At 47.9% G+C, this 18,555-nt stretch overlaps 1 protein-coding gene across 2 annotated transcripts in view; it reads right to left on the bottom strand.

Moving 5' to 3' along the window:
• Positions 1-2,130: 2,130 nt before the first annotated feature.
• SPINT2 (serine peptidase inhibitor, Kunitz type 2) overlaps positions 2,131-18,555 on the bottom strand; it is a 30,090-nt gene continuing 13,665 nt past the window's right edge. The window contains exons 1-7 of one of the 2 annotated variants that reach the window (XM_061388160.1): positions 11,590-13,062; positions 9,484-11,543; positions 6,102-6,155; positions 4,799-4,852; positions 4,109-4,270; positions 3,737-3,775; positions 2,131-2,441 (exon numbers count right to left, since the gene is read on the bottom strand). In XM_061388160.1, the coding sequence (XP_061244144.1) occupies positions 2,275-2,441; positions 3,737-3,775; positions 4,109-4,270; positions 4,799-4,852; positions 6,102-6,155; positions 9,484-9,676 (669 nt within the window). In that variant the 5' untranslated portion in view covers positions 9,677-11,543; positions 11,590-13,062 and the 3' untranslated portion in view covers positions 2,131-2,274. Of the gene's footprint in view, positions 2,442-3,736; positions 3,776-4,108; positions 4,271-4,798; positions 4,853-6,101; positions 6,156-9,483; positions 11,544-11,589; positions 13,063-18,555 lie in introns of those variants that run through there. The other variant, XM_061388159.1, reaches the window with a different exon arrangement.

The following is an 18,555-nucleotide window of genomic DNA, read 5'->3' as shown; positions in this document are numbered from 1 at the left end:
GCTCCATCCATGGGATTTTCCACGCAAGAGTACTGGAGTGGGGTGCCATTGCCTTCTCCGCTTCCTACTGCAGTAGATTTAAAAGTGATTCCCAACAGTTTCTTTTAAAATCCAACACGCTACTTTTCTTCCTTCATATGACTAAGATATGAAGGAGGGGCAACTCTTGTCCAAGTAGGTGGAGAAAGGCCTTCTGCTAGGCCAGAGGTGTCAGTGGGTCTGAGGCTCCTGAAGTTGACAGGACACGAGCGGACCAGAGGGTTGCCTGTGGGGTGACAGGGGGCATGTAGGGGAGAAGCACCAAGTCAGGAGCAACGAGGACACAGGTAGGTGGGCAAAGGTGGCCACCACTTTCCATGGGTGACCTGACATCTGTGATCTCGTGCAGCTTTCCCATCCACCCATCTTACAGGTGAGGAAACCAGAGGTTCAAAGGAGTTAAGTGACCTGCCTGCTTGAGGGCAGTGGGTGGAGGGTCTCTTCCCAATGCCTCGGCCCTCTTTCCCTGGACCACAGGCTCTTCTGGAGGCACTGAGGGGGTCCTAATTTGTCTGGGACGTGGCAAGTAAGTTTCCCCTGCTCACAAACTCTTGAGTCAACTGCAGTGAGGGCCTGGAGTGCCAGGCTGCCTGGAGGGTTTGGCAGGGAGAATACCAGAATCCAGGAGCAACATCTACCATGGACCAGAAAGGCTGGGAGTGGATGAAGTGTTTACCCAATTGCTTCTGCAACAGATGTCTAAGCCCTAACAGACACAAGCCTTTCCCTCAATGTGCAGGCATCCTTCCAAGATACTGTGTGTTTGGTTCCAGACTATCGCAATAAAGCCAGTCGCATGAGATTGTTGACGTCCCCAGTGCATTTAACAGTTACGCTTACACTATAGTCTATTAAGTGTGCAACTGCACTAGGTCTAAAATAAACAATGTATATACATTAATTTTAATGTACTTAAATGCTAACCCCATTATCTAACAAGGCCACAGTGTCTTCAGAGTACAATAAAAGGAGGTCTGCCTGTATAGTATGTATAGAGGGTGGCCTTTGGCCTGAAGGGATTTCTAGGAAGGGTCAAGGAAAGGAGGGCTTATTGTGTTTCAAGGAGAGGCCACAGCAAGATCTGGAACTGTTGTGTCGGGTAGCATGGGCCCCCAGCCAGGCCCAGCACCTCTACCTACTCCCAGGCTGCAGACCAGCCTTCTGAGTCCCTGAGGCAGGTGGAGGCCCCAGTCTACCTGCCTGACCCCATGGGTTGCCCAGATGCTGCCCCATGTTTAGGACTCTGTGTTTAGGATTAGGGTGAGGAGAAAGGGGGCTTTGAGAGCTTTGAGAGGAAGGGAGTCCCCACAGGCAGGCAGCAGAATTGGGGCTAAGCCTGGAGGCAGAGTTCAGCCTGGTGGTGCCCTGTCCCCATTTCTATGCAGGGAGGGAGGACTGGGGATGATTGCAGACATGCAGGAAAGATGAAGATCATGGACGCCAAAATGAGTCATTAAAAAAAACCAAAACCAGCACGGTATGACCAGAATTTTCAAAAAGTGAAATGGAGTAAGAAAATATCAGAGCAAAAAAAAGAAAACATCAGAGCTTACCACAAGTGTAAGGCTAAGGGTTGTTTGGCAAAACTTTATGAGCACTCAGTTGTAATGTAAGATGTATTTCATTCAAAAAGATCTGAAAGATGTTGTTTTCTTACAGTCTGTTCCTGGATGGGGACATCTCATGTCCTGTGGATACTTTGGTAGAGTCTATATTAACAGTCCCATAAAGAAAGCACATGCTGAATTTTTTTTTAAATGGGAAGGCCCTTTTATTAAACTTGTACATTTTACTTTCTTCCTTTCAGAATCCTAATAAAAAAAAAACCATGTTTCTGCTTACTTAAAAAAAAAAACAACAAACAGAAAACATCACTTTTGTGATGGGAAAGGAGGCAACAGGATTCAACATAAGCAAAGAAAACTACACCTGGAGCAAAGAAAGAGATCGGAGAGGAACCGACTCGGGTGGAGGCCAGACCACCTGCACTGCACAGACCTTCACTGAGAGGACTTCTAAAGCAAACCCATCTGGGGGGCCAGGGAGCAGCCCTCTCACCTTCTGGAAGAACAAACAGACCAAAAGCCCTAATGATCGTGCAAATACAAATCAATCGCTCTATTTGAAAAAGCACACATGCGCATCGACCCTTGTCTCCCCTCCCTTCCCAGATTCTCTTCATCAGCAGGGGGTTGGGGGGCAGCCCCTTGGCAACGGGGGTTCACAGGAGGGGGTTCACAGGACGTAAGAGTTCTTCACCAGCTGCTCCTTGTCATCCCCAGAGCTCCAGACGGTGCGGAGGGTGCGCTCCTGGTTCCTCCGCGCCACCCTGATCAGGCAGACCACGGAGGCTCCCAGCAAGAGGATCAGGACCATCACGAACAGCCCCACCAGGACTACCACTGTGGATGAGAGAGAGGCCTCAGAACTGGGGGGGGACCAGGGGCCACAACCGGTGTCTGCGGGAGCTCTGGAGGAGAACCAACAGTCCTAGGGCCACATGTCCCCCTGCCCCAACCCAGGAAGCCTGACAGGAAGTCGAGTCCTCAAGAGAGTCCCTACAGTCTTGAGAAATAGGTTTCTAAAAAATGGAGGTGCTATGCTAGGTGCACACAGACAGAGTGGCTATTTGTGTTTCTTTTTTTTGAACAACAAAAAAAATCCTCACTTCAACTCTATCTCCCTACTGCCTCTCTGGGGCAACCTGTACAGGAAAAGCACCCATCTCTGGCGTGGGCGTGTAAACACGCCCCTCCCCCAACCAGCCCAGAGAAAGATGTGGCCCTGCAGGTTGCTGGGGTGCTGGCCTGTGGAACGAGGGATGGGCACGGGTCTATTCGGAGCAGGGCCGGGAGGGGACCTTCACACCCCTAATTGCCCAGATAAATCTGACAGTGGTTGCCCCACTGGAGTCCCACTGGTCAGTTCAGATGCTTTTTCTTCAGGAGAGGCTCCCCTTAAGGAATGTGGTCCGGGGGCAGTTGCCCGGCTCCCTCTCCCCACGTAGCCGCAGGACCAGAAAAGGTCAATTCCCTCCCCATCTCCCACCCTCCAGACCCCGATGCCTGGCCAACCAGGTTCCAGCTTCATTCCTCTTTTTCTAAAGGAGGGTAGACACACAGGCCAGGCCTGGGCTCCTGAACAGGAAACAGGTGGAAAGAGGCCAAACCAGTGTGGCAGGTCTTTTGTGCAAACGCTACCATCCATGATTAAGGCTCAGAATCAGAGACAAAAGAGAGAGAAGGCCCAGCCTCCTCGCCAGACCAGACTGCGTGGGGACAACAGCGCTGCTGGGGGCCATGGCCCACCCACAGCGAGGGCTCCGCCCTCCTTGGTGTCACCCAGGACCAGCGATAAACACCCCAAGGCAGCAAAGCTACCCCCAAACGTGGAGTCAATCTCAGGCCTGAGTGCAACAGATCCCACATGCCTAAGCAGGAGGAAGTGTCCCCCGGTTGCCCTCGGGGCTGCTGGGAAGAGATGGCCACATTTCTAACCCCTGTTTATGTACACCGCACCACTGGACACACATCTACTGTGTGTTCCAAGCTGCCCAGCCATTCTTGTGCAGAAACATGACTTTTTAACAAAAGATGTGGACAGTGAAGGACGATGTGTCCAAGACAACATGAAGCCACAAAGACAGAGCCGAGTTCAGTCAAGGTGGGCAGGTGGAGGGGGGCAAGAGGCCATTTACCTTTACTGCCAAGGGGCAGGGCAGGATACAACTGCTTGCCTGGAAGAAAACACACAACCCTGGTCAGCTCCCAGCCCTCCTTTGCTCAGAGTGGCAGCCACCAGAGGCTTCCCCTTGGTCCTGGGCCTTCGAGGGGAGCTCTAGCTAAGTGACTTCTTCCAGCTCTTCAGAGGGTTCTGAGGCCTTGCCACCCCAGTAGGGACATAGGAAATATCTGCCCAACAGCTGGGGCCAAAGCCACCCCCTCCCCACTAGGGAGCCAAAAGAAGGTGAGGGTAAGAGCCCAGAGGACAAGGAAAGGGACTGGGGTTCTCTCGGGAGGGTTCCCCTGCCCGTGGCCGTGTCTTGGATTGAGGCACGAGGCAGACTCACCGAAGCATTGCTGCATGCACTCCTCCTTGGAGCGATAGTTGTTTTTATTGCCCCGGCATCCTCCGTAGATGAAGTTATCACAAGAGTTCTCCTCGGCATTAAAGTACCAGCGTGGGAAGGCTGCGCGGCAAGGACCAGTGACGGCCTTGGCAATGCAGTGTTCTGGGAGCAAGACAGCCCGAGGGGCACAAATTAGCAGGGCCCAGGAGAGGTGACTGGGGCTGGAATGCTCCTAAGCAGTCATACGGCTGCTGCCCCGTGGGGAAAACCTCTCTCTGCTAAAAGAAACTGGTTAACTGCAGACATGGCCAGTCTGGCCCACATTTTCAGATGCCTTTCTCAGTGGCATTACCAGACTACGGTTATGGAGGTTACCCCATGTCAGTCACTGTTGTAGGCACTCAACCTGTGTGAGCTCCCAGAGGTCTGAACCAGGCCCCTCATTTCAATCTCAGGGCTCGGGGGCAGAGCTAGTTACCCGCCCACAGCGCAGCTTCTGGCAGGCAGGGCAAACTTCTCCAAGGGCATGCTGTGGGCCCATCGTGCTTCCTGCTGCCCCACGGCATCCTCGTGAGTCCTAGTACCCGGGAAAGGTTGGGAAGCCCTGCTCTACAATATCCTTAATAGAAACCCTCAAGTGTGTCTCAATTCCCAACTAAGTAAGAAAACATGTTTTTTAAGAAGTTGTACCTTCATAGCTGAAAATATCACCGGAGAGGCCATCAGAATCCTGCCTTCTGGGAACTGAAACACAAACATCCATGTCTCCACGTCAGGGAGGCCGGAATGGACACAGGACACGTGACCTAGCTGGGGCTGAGTTGAAAGGGGCCCACTGAGGGAGCGTGGACACTCTGGCACCTGGAAGGAAGGGAGTGGAGTCCCCTCTCTGTGGGCAGCTCTGCTCCATCACCTCTCAGTCCTGATGCGCTCTACAGCGCCTCCAGCACCATGACTGGATGGGGAGGCCTGCTCGGCAGGTCAGGGGTTATTATGGAAACAATCCCAGCCACAATTTCTGGGTTGACGAGAAAGACCAGAAGTATATAGGAGGTCACTTATTCTCTTGGGGAAATTTTCTTCTGAAACAGGACAGACACCAGAGTTATGAATTCAGTGCCCCATGGCTCTGGATGACCTCACAGAGGCCAGTTCTGGAATAAACAATGAACCCAGGCAAAGCGGTGGCCAGGACAGTCACAGGAATCCTATCGAAACTGGAAAGTGCCTCTAACCTTAACTCTCAGCATTCTGCCAATTGGTTGGTTGCTAAACTAATAAATGCTTACTCGTATTGGGCACTGAGGCCAGAGTCAAAGGACCAGAATCAAGACTGCAACCAGTGTGTGGCCACTGGCTGACTGGGGCCATCCTCAAAGCGGGTGGGGGCAGACTCCCTCCCTCCACAGCAGGACTCGCCCGGCAGAGCCCACTGCCTGGGGACTGGCCTTGCTAGTGCATCTGGACCACTCACCCCAGGCTCCCGAGGCAGAGTCCTTTAAGCATAAAGAAGGAATAGGGCAGCTGTTCTCAGCACTACAAAGCAAGCTAACACAAAGAGATCAAGGACTGCAGTGGGAAGGGAGGCGGGGTGGCAGAGGACAGGGGTCAGCACAGGGAGGGAGATGGACCGGCAAGGATGACAGAGAGCAAAGGAGAAGGAGCGTCAAGGAGTGGGGATCGGGTAGTGAAGACAGCAGAGCAGGCAGGGAGTGGGGACTTGAGGCCTGAGCAGCATGCAGCAGTAGCCACACCCCAGCGCCCAGGAGGGAGCACTGTGGAGTCCCTCAGCCCTTCCTGTCCGCAGGACAATGCGAACTCCCCAGCATGAGGAGGTGGCAAGGAGCCAGAAGCTGGCAGCCCCAGCTTGCCAATTCTGCGTCAACAGAACCAGGAGGAGGAAGCCCTGGTGCAACTCCCAAATGACAAATGTCCTTTCACATTACCCATCTGGATGGCCCTCATTCCATCTCGGGTCTTTTTAAAAACCTACCACTTGGGACAGAGGAATCTGCTTTATCCCTGGTCCGCTCATCGATGGTGTTCTCTGCAAGGGGACAAACAAACAGCACAGTGAGAAAGGGCACCTCTAAGATCGCTGGGGAAACAAAACAGACTGCACCCCTGAGCAGGCCTGGTCCTGTGGGCCTCTCACAGAGCCTCCCATTTCTCCTTTATGAGGGCCCTTCAGTGTGCATGCTGGACCACAAACCTGCCAGAACTTGGAAATAAGGAACCAAGACTGTCCTTGTGGGTTAAACGTTAAGATCAACCAGCTGGAAATCAGAGCAAAGACGTGTGAAGTGACATTATAAAAAGACAGAATGGCTTCCAGGGCCAAATAACCTGTTGAACTGTATTAACTCACAAAGTGAATTAAAAACTGAAGGGCGTGCTTAGCACTAGGAATGTACTTCCTGCCACCAACCCATGCACTTAAAGCTGTTAACATGGTAAATTGTATGCTATGTATATTTTATCTCTCTCTCACACATACACAAAGCTCAGAGGGTGGGTGGAGAGGCTAGCCATTTAAGGAAGTGCAAAAAAGGGAGGGCTGGCAGGGTGCAGGAGGGAGGAGCCCTCCCGTGTGCGGAGGAGGCATGGGGCTGGTCTAACCTGATGCCACCGCACACTCGCATACAAACCAGCTCCCCTGGTTCCGCCCCGCCCCTCATCAAGCAATCTTCTGGGAATCTGACTGAGCTTTGTCTATGCACACTAAAGCATAGGCTAAACGGGAGAGTCTGGTCCCTTCATCGGCTTTGGTTCTCATTATAATTAATTAATCAGTTGTTAATGAACTGTCATTCTCATTCTCATTTGGCTCCCCACAGAGCTTGCCTGCCTGGGATGGAATCTGCTGGCAAGGACTCCGGTGAGTGACTTGTTGCCCAGTCGTCACCCTGGCAGTTCCAGTTCTCCTTGCAGACTCACGGGAGAACCGCCTCAGGAGCCAGCAAATGGGTTTTCTGGGACCTCCAGGCTGGGGCCGGACTCTGACCTTTAGGAAGACAGCTGTCTGCCTTCTGCCAGCAAAACACTACACCCCATGGCCCTCAGCAGAGACATTCCATCTTATGCCCGCTGTTCACTGCTTGTGTTCTTAAAACTTAACTTTCCCCCTGAGAAACCAAGGAGTAATCAGAACGGCATGTACATTTGCTACTGTCAACTCTTTTTTTTTTAATGTGGACCATTTTCAAAGTCTTTATTGAATGTGTTACAATATTGCTTCTGTTTTATGTGCTTTGGTTTTTTGGACCAGGAGGCATGTGGGATCTCAGCTTCCCAATCAGGGATTGAACTCAGGCCCCCTGCACTGCAAGGCGAAGTCTTAACCACCGGACCACCAGAGAAGTCCCATACTGTGAACTCTTGATAGGGAAAGGACAGGAAAGGTAGCAGAAAACATTTCCCCTTAATTCCTTCCCGGACACTGGATCACAGCTTATGACAGAAAATTACATACAATAAATAGTATTTTCCTTACCATTTGGTGAGGTTGCCAGTCACCCCCTAAAAGATGAGGGGCTCATTCACAATCCAAAAATAGTACCAGCCCCCTTGGCTCTCCAAACACGTGCTGAGCGCTGAGCACTCGCTGGGCACACAAAGATCAGTAAAACGCTCCTCCAGGCACTGGGTCTCGGCCGGGCTCGTGTGCCTGGGCGCTGCTGTAAACCTCAGGCCACAGCCAAGGCCACTGCTGCTGTCCTCTCTTTGTGCACTTTAATTCACTGATGTGATTTCTGAATGCAGAGCTCAAAGCCAACAGAGGGTACAGCCAATGCAGGAGGAGATACAAACGCCTGGCACAAGCTCCCAGGGTGGCAGGGCTGTGAGCGCTGAGGGTGCCACAAGCACTTTCTGACCCAGAATCATAATCCAGGTGCTACCAGCAATGCCAAGCTGTCAGGAAAGGATGTAAGAAGTCCCATGACAACGTTAAAGAAGCAGCCAGTGAAAATCTTTTTGTTTTTTTTTGAAAATCTTTAACAGACAGTTTGGCTGGCCAAATCCTCAGGTCTCTGGAACACTTGGGAGGGATCAGGCCCCAGAGGGCCAACATCTCACTGCCATCAGGTCTCAAGGAGTCCCCCGAGGCTGCGTTCAGAGCTGGCACATGCTGTGGTGGGGCTCAGGTTTTTATTTAAACTGGGAGGCTCAAAGGGTCAACATGACTGCACAGAAGTCCTCACTGAAGGCTGGGACAAGAACAGATTCCAGAAGTGTGTTCTAGTTTTAACTTGATTCATTACTCGGCTGGCTGGCTGAGCTTCTCAAGTCATTTGTCCCAAAGGTAAAAATAACCCAAAGGCCCAGGGAACAAGGAGGCTGCCTGTCCGCTGCCTGTCCGAGCAGACCTGGCGTGGCGTGGAATGTGCGCTCACTAGTGGGAAGAAGGAAGCTAGCGGGGAGAAGCAGTCATGTCCCCCCTCCCCTGGCTCTAGTTTGCAGCCTACTCTCCCCTTTCTGAGAAGAGGGGGAAGGGTACCGCCGTGAAACCACCGTGTGTGGGTGACCTTCACGCTGGGCCAGCTTCTGCTTTTAAAAACATCTCCCAGTTTCAGCCATGAAGAACTAGCAAAGAGCAAAAGACATCTACGACCCAGTTAATAAGGTGTCTCTAGATAACACGAAATTAAAAGACGCCTGCTCCTTGGAAGGGAAGCTATGACAAACCTAGTCAGCATATTACAAAGCAAAGACAGGGACTTCCTGGTGGTTAGCGACTAGGACTCAGCGCTCCCAGTGTAGGGGGTCTGGGTTTGATCCCTGGGCAGGGAACTAGATCCCATGTGCCGCAACTAACACCTGATGCAGCCAAACTAATAAATAAATTTTTTTAAAAAAAGCAGAGACATCACTTTGTTGACAAAGGTCCGTATAGGCAAAGCCATGGTTTTTCCAGTAGCCACATATTGATGTGAGAGCTGGTCCATAAAGAAGACTGAATGCCAAAGAACTGATGCTTTCAAATTGTGGTGCTGAAGAAGACTCGTGAGAGTCCCTTCAACAACAAGGAGAACAAATTTCCTTTAGTCAATCCTAAAGGAAATCAACTCTCAATATTCATTAGAAAGACTGATGCTGACGCTCCAACACTTTGGCCATCTGATGCAAAGAGCTGACTCATTGGAAAAGACCCTGATGTTGGGAAAGACTGAAGGCAAAAGAAGAGGGGGCAGAGGATGAGACAGTTAGATAGCATCACCATCTCAGTGGCCGTGAATTGAAGCCAACTCCAGGAGATAGTGGAGGACAGAAGAGCCTGGTGTGCTGCAGTCCATGGGGTCTCAAAAGGTCAGACATAGCTTAATGACCGAGAAACAACAACAGATGATAAACCCTCCCCAACAGCGCTGTCTTACCTGTGACGCCAGCACACTTTGCAAGACACTCCTCCTTGGTCATGTAATTATTGTCATTCCTGTCGCAGCCTCCATACACAAACTGCTGGCAGGATCCGTCAGTGACATTGTACCACCACCGAGGGAAGGAAGCCCGGCATCTTCCCACTTTCTTGGGAAGGTGGCAAAAATCTAAAACACAACCAGAGACCATGCTTAGCAGGGCAATTCAGGCAAGAGAGAACACGCACAGCTTTGGAGGAAGAGGCCTACAGCTTTCCAGAGCCTTAAATTCCAGCAGCTGCTCTATAAGCCGTTTCTAAAGTGTCACCATCAGACCTGCTTAGGGATTCCTTCTTTGTGTAGGAAAAAAAGGCGTCATCTAACAACAAAGATACCAACTACCCGACTGCACTGAATGTCAGTTGTGTGTTGATACTGGCCCTGCCCCGTTATCAAACACACAACCACCCAGTACAGAAGCTGGACTTCCAGAGGCAAAACACCAGACTGCAGGATCCTTCTGGATATATGCCTGTCTCACCGGGCCAAGGGGAGCTTAGCATGCAAAGGCTAGAGCTGGTGATGTGCGGTCAGGAAGGACACGCACAGCATGGTGCTCTTAGCAACACAGAAGGACCTTTCCTAACTTTTCCTGTCTACTCTCTGCCAAGACTGGCCACTTGATAGTTGAGTTACCACTAGAGCCTCAGAAAGAAGCTCCCGAATATTAGTTCCCCCCACTGCCAACCAACCCTTCAAAGGCAACTCAGGTCGCTCCTTTCTTCCAGCGTTTATAATGGCTCCTATCTTGGTGGTCTGGGGTTACAAGGTGCCTCCAAATCTGGCCCCGCTTTGGTACAAGGGAAACAGAACAAAATTATAAAATTCCAGCCAGATATATTTGTCTACAGAAAGCCTAGAGATCTGCTTGCTCTCTTTTTAAATATTAATTAATTTCTGGCTGAGCTGGGTCTTTGTTGCTGCACACAGGTTTTCTCTAGTTGTGGCAAGCAGGGGTTACTCTCTAGTTTTAAGGCTTAGGCATCTCATGTCGGGGCTCACAGGGCCTAGAGTGCGGGCTCAGTAGTTATGGTGCATGGGCTTAGCTGCCCCACAACATATGGGATCCTCCTAGGGCAGGGATCGAACCCATGTCCCCAGCGTTGAAAGGCAGATTCTTAACCAGTGGACCACCAGAGAAGTCCCTCTGCTCTCTCTTGAAAAGGGAGAGATAAACAAGTGCTGGAGACAACACCTTTACTAGAATGACCCTTTCTTCTGGAGGAATTGGGAGGGTTGAAAGCAACCTGAAAAGGGAGTCACCCAACCGTGTGGTTCAGTGTCTGCTCTGCACCACCATATCACCCCTTTCTGGGATCACGAGCCTACATCGCCTCTCCCTCCACCATGGTCCCCTACATCTCTGAAGTGAACTGAAGCCATGTCCGACTCTTTGCAACCCCATGCACTGTAGCCCAGCATGCTCCTCCGTCCATGGGATTTTCCAGGCAAGAGTACTGGAGTGGGTTGCCATTTCTTCCTCCATTCCCGACCCAGGAATCAAACCCAGGTCTTCCACATTATAGGCAGACCCTTTACCATCTGAGCCATCAGGGAAGTTCAAAGCACCAGGGAAATCCTACATCTCTGCCTTCTTGCATAAGGGAATTGCAACCTGCCTCAGGCCCAGCAGAGGGTGATTCATAAACATCTCAAATAAAACCATCCCAGGGCCCAAAACTTGGGTTATATGTCGCCAATGACTCCTCCCTAGTTGTTCTCAGCCTTGCTAGGTTTATCTCACAGAGGGGAAGCCTTTCAAAGCAGAGAGAGCAGGATTTGTGCTTCTGCTGCATCTCCCAAAATACGTCACAACAACGGGCAGGAAACCAAACATTCCACAAAACATCTATCTATGGACAAAAAAGGCTGGTACTACGCAAAACAAACAAACATCCCCAAGGAACTCCAATAAATCACAGGTACCTAGCACAGCAGAAAAAACATACTCTGAAGTAAAAAAAAATCTTTTGTTAATGTGCAAGCAACCATCACCGAAATCATCAGCTAAAAAGTACCTTATCTAAAAAAAAATAATAAAAAAAAAATAAATAAAAAAAGTACCTTATCTGGACACTTCATATGAATGGAATCATACGATATGCCCAGAAAAGGCAAACCAAGAGAGACAGGAAGTAAGATTAGGTTTGCCTGGTGCTGGGGAGTTGGGGGGTGGGGGGGGGGTGGGGTGGTGGAGAGTGACTGCAAATGGGGATGATGGAAATGTTCTAAAATTGGATTGTGGAGATGGTTGTACAACTCTCAGTGTACCATTGGGTTGTATGCCTGTAACAGCTGATTTTATGGTATGTAAATAATAAATCAGTTTTGTTTGTTGTTTTAAACAGGCCCAGACACCTTTTGTCCATATAACTGCATCAACCAGAACCCTGGGTGTGCACCCGGAACAGGTACTTTTGACAATGTGCCAAAAGTCACAAAACAAACACCATCAACAAGGCCCAGGGAAGACGCAGCAGAAGAGTCCTCTGGTGTATGTTTCTGCCCAACCCACCAGGCTGTCAAAGGCCAGAAGCAGCACTGCTATCAACATGACAAGCTGGAGAGGACCCAGACAGGACGCCCTCTGACCCCAAACTGAAAACGTCAGGGCAGAGGCACTCAACTGCTGCCGAGGTGCGGCAGCTGCCTGTCCAACGCCCTGCCAAACTGAGAGCCTTGGAGACCACTAACTGCTTGGTGTCCTTGCTTCCCAAGCAGCTGTTAGGTAATGAAAATGGAAGCAGTCTTGTTCAGGCTTCAGAAGCAGGAGAGCAGGCCTCTGATTGACTTCGGACCCTGCCTGGACTACCCGCCTGCTTGCAAAAACACCAACTGTTACCAGCAAGTCAAGAGGCACTTTAGATGAGAGAAGGAGTGGGTCTCGGCCAGCCCCCTGGGGTCCGGAGAATCCTGTGACTCACCAGGTGAAACAAAAAGCATTGTAAAACTTAAAACCAGAGCTACAAGTTTTGCAGGCAAACTGACCAGGATATCAGTTTGCGGCCTGGGATTACAAGTGGGAGCCCCCCAAAACTGCAATTTGCAGCCTCATCAACAAAGTGGATGCACTATCTCCAGGCTGCTGTTAACAAGCGACTTCCCAGAGCTGCTGAAGTCTGAATGCTGGCGGGCCCAATTTGGTGATGGACATACACACTGTTACTCTTCTCTATTGTTTCTATTTCTCTTTTCTTTTAATGACTGTGTAGTAAAATTAAGTTAAATAACCCTTTATTAAATACTGAAATTGTTTATTGTGTGTAACAAATAAAGGTTTAACAAACCCTTCAAATCTAAAACAAAAGCAAAACTTCCAACAGCTTTGGGTATGGTCTTTTAAACAAAAATACCTGAAAAAGGAATTGTATGCTTTAAATGGGTTGACTGTGCAGACTGTGAATTATGGCTCAGTTGAAACAAACACCTGAGGGGGCCGAACGGATCTCGAGGCAGGGTTGCCGGGAACTGTCAGATGCCACAGCAGAGAACACGGCAGGGCGACCACGTATAAAGAGTGGGAATTGGGTGGCTTTTCATAAGCAAGGATGCCGATACTTCTGCCAGATGTTCTGTGCATGTACAGAAGCCTGAGGGTGCATAAAGAGGAGGAGGGAGAAAGCTTATCCAGGGATGGACAGCAGTTACCCTGGTGAAATAAACACTGCCTGGAATCTGGCCTCTTCTTTGCAGGCTCAGGCACTCCTAGTGCCCCAGGTCTGAAGAGGCGCAGGGATGCTGATCTTGCTAACAAAGCACACTGAGGAAACTGAGAAAATAACCGTCCAGCAGGGTGGATGTGTGCCAACACACCACCTCAGAAAGCCAGCTGACATGGAGCAGATCACTTGGCGTCTGAGTAAGGCAGTTTTCTGGAGGATTCCTATGAAGATCCACTCTACTGGGATCTACCAGGCAGACTAGAGGCTCTCAGGAGATGGCTCAGGATGCGCTTCCGTCAAGACAGCGTGGTCAAGGTCTGCGTCTGAACACTTACTTTTCTGACTGCCACCACGAACCGATGCCGCTTCCTGACTGGAACGTTCTTTCTGTAGATGTGACGGTTCCTTCGTTACAAACTTTGTGGGACTGAGAGGCCATTCTGTCTCAGCTGCTCACATCTGCTGTCAATGATCACACACTGATCTCACGGTTTAAATTTTGGAAGCAGCCTTATTTTCAGGTTCCTTGTGTGGGGTAGGAGGGGATGGGGGTAGCTTCTTTTTTGTCCCAGGGAATTTAGAAATGTCTGTTTAAGAGAAGCTCAGTGGGTAGAGAATTTGCCTGCAGTGCAGAAGACCTGGGTTTGATCCCTGGGTCCAGAAGATCTCCTGGAGAAGGCAATGGCTACCCACTCCAGTATTCTTGCCTGGAAAATCCCATGGATAGACAAGCCTGGTGGGCTGCAGTCCACGGGGTCATAAAGAGTCAGGCACGACTGAACGACTAACACACACACCTGCTGCACTAAAAACAGCATATATGGAAAGACATAATGTTGACAATTGTTGAAGGTGAGTGATGGTCTATGGGAGCTCATAAACCTGCTCCCACTACTTTGTGTACACTTGGAAATTCCTGTAATAAAAACAGAAAGAAGCTAATCTCTTTTTAAAATAAATTTGACCGAGTAAAAGAGCTCTAAGTAGCAGATTAGTTGGCCAAAGCTAGGTTCAACCAAGATGAAATTTAACCACACAACTACTGTGTCAAGACAGAGTACCTTCTGTGAGGAGGGAGGCTCCTTGTCAAATGGAGAAGAGTCCATTTTGTTGCATGCCTTTCCTAACTAAATTGCTTTTCAGCTTCTACAATACACAGTTTTACTCTCTAGGCTTAAGGAAATGATCTTATGAAAAAGGAGGTTGTTTTTGTTTGGTTGGTTGGTTTTGTTTCAAAGGAGAGAATGTTCCTTTAGGAAACACAGGTCACATGTTCTTCACCTCACTCCAAATCACATCGATGCATTCTCTCTTCTGTTGTACAAAGAGCCGGAAATACTTTAGTATGTAAGATAACTTCCATGACTTATCACCTTCCTTAGAAAAAGCTTCCAAAAAGTCAGAATACTATCTTTGGTAGACTCAGCTTAAAATCAAAATGCAGAGCATGGATTATTTCTTGACACCCCATTTCACTGCCTTCACTAAGCTAGATGCTGGGCACATTATGTGCACTATTTCTAACAGTCATGATAAAAACTGTGACTCATGCAGTAACACCCACCTCCCTTTACAAATGAGAACACTCTGGGCAGGTTAACCTAAGCAAGCAGCAGAGCTGGATCTGAAATCAAACTGATCTGATCAGACAGCTCAGGCACAAACTTAAGGACCCCTTCGATGGAAAGAAAGAAAAAGCCACTGTAGTGACAGGCAGTGGGAAAAACATGAAACTGAAGTTGCCTAAAAGCCAAAACATTCCTCAAGGCTTCATCACAACTGGAGGGTTCACCAAGGCCAGGCCTTCTGCTAGGTCTTTTTATGGTCACAGTGACAGGGTCACTGATAGCACCATACCAAAGAACTGCCCCAGGCCGAGGGGACTTGGCTGGACAATTTTCGGGAAGTTATTCCTTAATAACTGTTATTGTTAAGAGATGACATTTTGGTCTCAGAATAGTTTTGGAAAACAATCATGAAAAACGTGTTTCAAGTCCTATTTCAATGCTCAAAAATGTTAGTGCAAAATTAAATACGTTCTGTTAAGTTTTCAAAATGGAGGAAAAAATAGAGGGTAAAAAAGAAGAAAAAAAAACAGGGGGAAAAGCTGAGGGGCGCCAAATTTGGATACATTTGCTTCAGAATATGTAAAAATGGGAAACAGTAATACTGTCTTGGAAAAGCATCAAAAATGGTTAAAGTCACACATTATCTGAAATATGAATCTAAATTACAAAACCCTGGCAGGCATTTTGAACATTAGCTGTTACAAAATTGCCAAACAGACAGGTCTTTGTCATAGAAAACAGGTTTTTCTGGTTCTGAAGTCACTTGAGCTTTAACCAAAATAGTGAGCCAATGGCTTAGACGTGCTCTACTTCACTCTACGTGCTAGAATGACCTGCTACTACCTTCTAACAAGGACATCACAGACATTTTAAGCTCCCAGGCACTACTAACCCAACCTAATTTTACAGGCCTCAGAAGATGATATCCAATCACTCTTCAGAAATGCACAATTACAGCTGTCCCTACTCAAAAGTTTAATATATTTCAAATATTTTGAAAACTACAGAAAATGTCACAACACTGGTATACCGCATTCTCAGCTTTATGAAATTCTAACATTTTAAGGACCAAAACATGACAGAGCTGAAACCCTTGGTGCACCCCCTCACTTCAATCCCACTTGTTCTGTCTCCCCTAAATTAACAACCACTGTGAACTTAGCATTTTCTTTTATTCATGTTTTTTATACCCATTCAGAGTCAGTTTACTTACAAAACAAGAAAAAACAACTCTCCTGGGACTCTAGTCCTTGATAAGCTTTTAACTCCTGTGGGCGCTATACACTGAAAAACACCAACTTACTGCCTCACTGTTTCCTAATAAGAAAACCCTGGATCAAAAAAAAGAAAGCTCTGGATCATCGCACAAGCTCAGACCCACTCATGAAATGGTCCTTCTCTTCCCCGGATCTGTTTTCTCTACAGCAAAACGTCAATAAACTTTTTTAAGAAGGGCCAAATAGTAAATACAGCCAGAATAGTGTGAAATCAGGCAAAACAATGGAAAAAATTATGACTGTTCCATGACCTTTAAGATAAACAAACAAACAAACAAAGAAACCTGTGGGTTATAAATGCATAGGATAAAAAATAACAAAATAAATATTTATTTAGTTCACTGTAAGTTAAAACATTAGAAACTTGAGAACTGAAGTGTTAATTTTCTTTGTAAATAAGTAACTCACCAAGGGGCTTCCCTTGTGAGACCTGGGTTCAATCCCTGCATTGGGAAGATCCCCTGGAGAAGGGAAAGGCTACCCACTCCAGTATTCTGGCCTGGACAGTCCGTGGGGTCGCAAAGAGTTGGACACAACTGAGCAAGCAAAGAAACAAGCAAACTCACCAAGAGTAGTGTGAATAGTACTTGCAAAGGTCTTTAGTCATGTACGTACTGATATGAAGCCAGTTTCTTTTCAGTTCTCCTGAGAGTAAGTGTCATACCTCTCTCTAGGTTTGGGTCAGCCTCTAACCTTTTATCCTTTGCTCTATCAATGCCATGAAACTGCTCTGAGAGCTGCCTGGCATTCTGTCCAAGGTTCGGCCAGCATTACTTCCACATACAGAACACCATCCTTTTTTGTCACAACTACTCTCTTCACGTCTGTGAGCTCCTCTGGCTGCACACCGGTCTTGAACGGCAGCAGTACCCACTCCCACAGCTGGCTCATCCTCTGATCACTCCATTTATGCTCAACTGGAATTTCACTTCCAGCATTATCACTTTTCTTCTTTGCTATACTTTGGTCTATTTTGGCCCAATTTCCTCTATCGACCAATCATTTTTGTAAACTGTCGCATTTTCTGTGGAGCAAGGAGATAACTCCATGCTTTGCTGTGTAGGAACTGAATAACACATGTGCAGTGACCAGGTACCACGCACGTGTGTCCATGCAAACCAAGGACTGCCTTTATCTCAAGCTTCACGGGTCACACAGTCTAACTAGTCAACTCTGTCATTACAGCGTGGAAGCAGCCTAAGGTAACATGTAAATAAGTGACCATGACTGGCATTCCAATAAAAATTGATTTCATATAATTTTTATGCCTTAAAATATTCTTGTGATCTTTTTCAACTATTAAAGGACTTCCCTCTTGATCCAGTAGTTAAGAATCTGCTTGCCAATGCAGGCTACATGGGTTTGGTCCTGTGCTGCGGCAACTACTGAAGCCCGAGGACCCCTGAACCTGTGCTCCTCAACAGAGAAAGCCCAAGTGCCACAAGGAAGAGCCGGCACAGCCCCCACCACCAAAAAAAGAGCAGAAGCCAGACTTAGTGTGCAGGCTGTGTGCATGCAGTCACCATGAGCTGGAGTTTGCCAATCAGCTCTTTAGAGAGTGTTTATAAAAACACCCTGCTCAGATTTTCCACATTTACCCCTCCCCCCGTCATGTCACAGAACTCAGCAAATCCTGTATGTGTGGTCAGAAGCTATCACATAGACTCCCAGGGCTCACATTTCTTATGACAACACACCCTTTCATCACTAAAAGCAGCTCTACTCGTTTCATGAAAGCCACTTAGAATTCAAAGGATAATGGCCAACAGGAAATGATTTGCTACAGTAATACTCGGACATGTGAAAATATTACTTTTACACCAAAAAAAATAGAAGACAGAATACACTTCACTCCTCAGTACCAAAAAGCAAACTAGGAAGAATCCATTAATTTGACTTCAAAGAACAGGGACAACTATTAGCATACCCACCAAGGGCTTGCTACCCACAAACCTACATTAGCTGAAAAGTCACCACTGAATTTTCATGAACACCCTGTTCAGGCTGGTGAAGTAAGCTGTGGGACATCCACACATAGTACATATATGCTGGTATAGAACTAGGGAGACAAAAGCAAAAGAAGGGTTTACATGCAATGTTATGGTTTTTTTTTAACTTTTAATTTAGATGTGTGTGTGAATATACCTTTAGGGAAAGGAGACTAAAGGAGGCAGAAGCTTTTCCAGTTTTTTTCTTTTTTTTCATCTGTATGTTTTAGGATAATTTGAGCAGTTGTGTGAATGCACAACTTATTTTCTTTCAGAGTTTTATCTGGATAGTGGATTACAGTTACCCCTTCTGTTTGCTTAAATTGTTACATTTTTCATGGTAACGAAATGAACATACTAAATAAATTCCCCAGTATCTTGAGAATAGTAATCAACTAACTGCAGATGGTGATTGCAGCCATGAAATTAAAAGACACTTACTCCTTGGAAGGAAAGTTATGACCAACCTAGATAGCATATTCAAAAGCAGAGACATTACTTTGCCAACAAAGGTCCGTCTAGTCAAGGCTATGGT

The sequence above is a fragment of the Bos javanicus genome, chromosome 18, assembly GCF_032452875.1.
Source record: "Bos javanicus breed banteng chromosome 18, ARS-OSU_banteng_1.0, whole genome shotgun sequence".
NCBI classification, from domain to species: Eukaryota; Metazoa; Chordata; class Mammalia; order Artiodactyla; family Bovidae; genus Bos; species Bos javanicus.
This window is presented reverse-complemented; position numbering and strand designations above follow the sequence as displayed.